The following is a 2,600-nucleotide window of genomic DNA, read 5'->3' on the forward strand; positions in this document are numbered from 1 at the left end:
AGTGCTACATTGAACGGGAGGGGGGTGGGAGGGGGGCAGAGGATGAGCTTAAGAGTGACCTTTTGAGGTTGTAGCGTTGAGAAGGGGGCCAAGAGAGCACTATAGAGACTGAGAGGGGAAGAAAACTTGACTGTAGCACTAAATTAAGGTCCATTGTAGCGCTATGGTGTTGGGATAAGGGTTAGTACTACTCTATAGTGGCTTGAATAAGCAATAAATTTGAGAAAACATTACAAACTAAGGTTCTTTTGGAGTGTTATAGCGTTGGGTAAAGGCTTAATGTAACACTACATGAGGACTAAAAGGAAAAAATCTTCAAAGGAAACTCAAGTTGAAAACTTCTCTAAGGGTCACCTTATTAGTGTTGGATGATGTTTTTGTACTGCTAGAATGGGCAACAAGACTTCATTAGACTCATAAGATTTCCTCCATTGTTCGAAGTCATTGGAGGGCTGGTCATAACTCACAAGTGGTGGTAAGGTGACTTATGAACTTACTTGAAGACGTGGGCCCCTCAATTATCTCTAAGCACAAGGCACTGATATGAATAGAGGAGGGTTGTTATAGCAACTGCAATAGAACCATTGCATCCTCCTCAAAAAATAAATAACAAAAAATTCACATTTTAAAAAATAAAAATAAAAACAAAAAGTGATATAGCTAAAAATTAAAGTTTTTTCAAGGATAAAAATAGATTCCAACTTCTCTATGGAGCTTTTTCTTGATATAAATTTCCATTTTTATTTTTATTTGAAAAAATAAAAATAAAAATAAAAAAATAAGATAGTAAGCATGTACATCTTCATAAATTAAATATTGAAATTGTTGCGTAAAGAGATGCCTGTCCCACAAACAAAGAATTTCATATTTACGGGTTAAAAATAATTTTAAAAAGATACGAAGAGAAGGCTGTGGCGAACCGTGTGATGGGAGGGGAGGATCGCGATCGCAGCCATCGATTAGGTGTGAAAACGGACGGTGGAGACGCGTCGGCGCAAAATTGAAATTTGAAATCTTTAACGACACTCTTGCGGTGGTGACTATAAAAGGGAAAAGGGGCGGGAGCGCAATAACACAGTCAGAGTTGTGAATTTTATTTGATTGAATTTGTGTGGGCAGGGCAGGGCAGAGCAGAGGAAGAGAAAAAGAAATGGCGAGAACGAAACAGACTGCTCGTAAATCAACAGGCGGGAAGGCGCCAAGGAAGCAGCTGGCAACAAAGGCAGCTCGGAAGTCGGCTCCGGCGACAGGAGGAGTGAAGAAGCCTCACAGGTTCAGGCCCGGTACTGTTGCCCTTCGTGAGATCCGAAAGTACCAGAAGAGCACAGAGCTGCTGATAAGAAAGTTACCATTCCAGCGCCTGGTAAGGGAGATCGCCCAGGACTTCAAGACAGATTTGAGGTTCCAGTCGTCAGCGGTCGCCGCACTGCAAGAAGCGGCAGAGGCATATCTGGTTGGACTGTTTGAGGACACCAACCTGTGTGCCATTCATGCCAAGAGGGTGACCATCATGCCCAAAGATATCCAGCTCGCTCGCCGCATCCGTGGGGAGAGAGCATAAACTTTTCAGCTGGTCCTATGGGATCCAGTCAGTCTAATTATATCAATGGCCATATTTCTCTTCATCAAATTTGTTCAGTCTCTTGGTACAGAGATGCTAGCTGTTCCAGAGGATCACAGGAACATACATGCTTTTACAATCGCTTTTTAAACATTTCTGTGCCTTTTCTTTATACATGTGTAATTTTGGAGTGGTAAATGAATGGATTATGAAGATTTGGATTTTACTTTTTGGTCACTTCCTCTGACAGAATTAGCTCCAAAAGTTGGAAAATTTGGGAATGAGAATTATTTATTTCGTGTTCGTTTCTTTTCATATGTCATGGTTATAGCGATGTGGTATAGCTTGATTTAATTTGTTTTAAATTGAAAACTTGTAAATATTTTTATTTTATTTTGTTTTATATCAGGTATGAATTGCATGTCAATATTATGTTTTACTTTGGTTTATATGGTTATTTTTATTGGACTGTAAAAGTCTTTGTTATATGTTATTATCTTTGTTTCTCTATTTAACGATTATGTTTTGCTATTTGTTAAAATTTAATTATGTTAATATAATGAATAGCATATAGATTTCAAGTTAGGGTTATGTAAGCTTGAAGCAAATGTTATGTAGGTTTGGAGTGGAGATCATGTAGAGTTGTTGGTGTTTTTATATAAGTTTGAATTTTTATCTTCTCTTACTTTTCTAGATTAACAAAGTTGTGATTGCATTATGTAATTTAGCTTTGCTATCCGAAGTGGGATTTTAATAAAAGTTGAAATCTTTCTCTCCCATTTCAATGGAGACATTGTAAATGTGTAAATGAATTTGTTACAACCATATTATTAATTTAGAGTTATGTTTATAGTTTCAATTGTAAAGATGAAGATGATGATGATATGTGATGATGTCAAAGTGGTTCCATTGACAATGCTTTTGTACATGGTAGTTGATTTCTTATAGTTTGTTGTTGCCTAAGATCACAAGTATCAAAAGTGGTACCTTATAGATTGAAAGAGTTTAGATGTTTGCATGGATGTCCTTAGAATATAGA

General features: G+C 37.3%; 1 protein-coding gene across 1 annotated transcript; it reads left to right on the top strand.

Annotated features, from left to right (window-relative positions):
* The first annotated feature begins 1,080 nt into the window (after positions 1-1,080).
* LOC149229480 (histone H3.2) lies at positions 1,081-1,787 on the top strand. The gene has a single exon (XM_089375842.1). The coding sequence runs from the start codon at positions 1,151-1,153 to the stop codon at positions 1,559-1,561; it is 411 nt and encodes a 136-aa protein (XP_089231968.1). The 5' UTR covers positions 1,081-1,150; the 3' UTR covers positions 1,562-1,787.
* The last annotated feature ends 813 nt before the right edge of the window (positions 1,788-2,600 follow it).

This window comes from Pinus tabuliformis, chromosome J (assembly GCF_031772625.1).
Source record: "Pinus tabuliformis cultivar Carrire ecotype Pingquan chromosome J, CPIR1, whole genome shotgun sequence".
Taxonomy (NCBI): Eukaryota; Viridiplantae; Streptophyta; class Pinopsida; order Pinales; family Pinaceae; genus Pinus; species Pinus tabuliformis.

Bases quoted from the DNA above. Each gene is read 5' to 3' on its own strand.
- LOC149229480 (XM_089375842.1), top strand. From the start codon at position 1,151: ATGGCGAGAACGAAACAGACTGCTCGTAAATCAACAGGCGGGAAGGCG.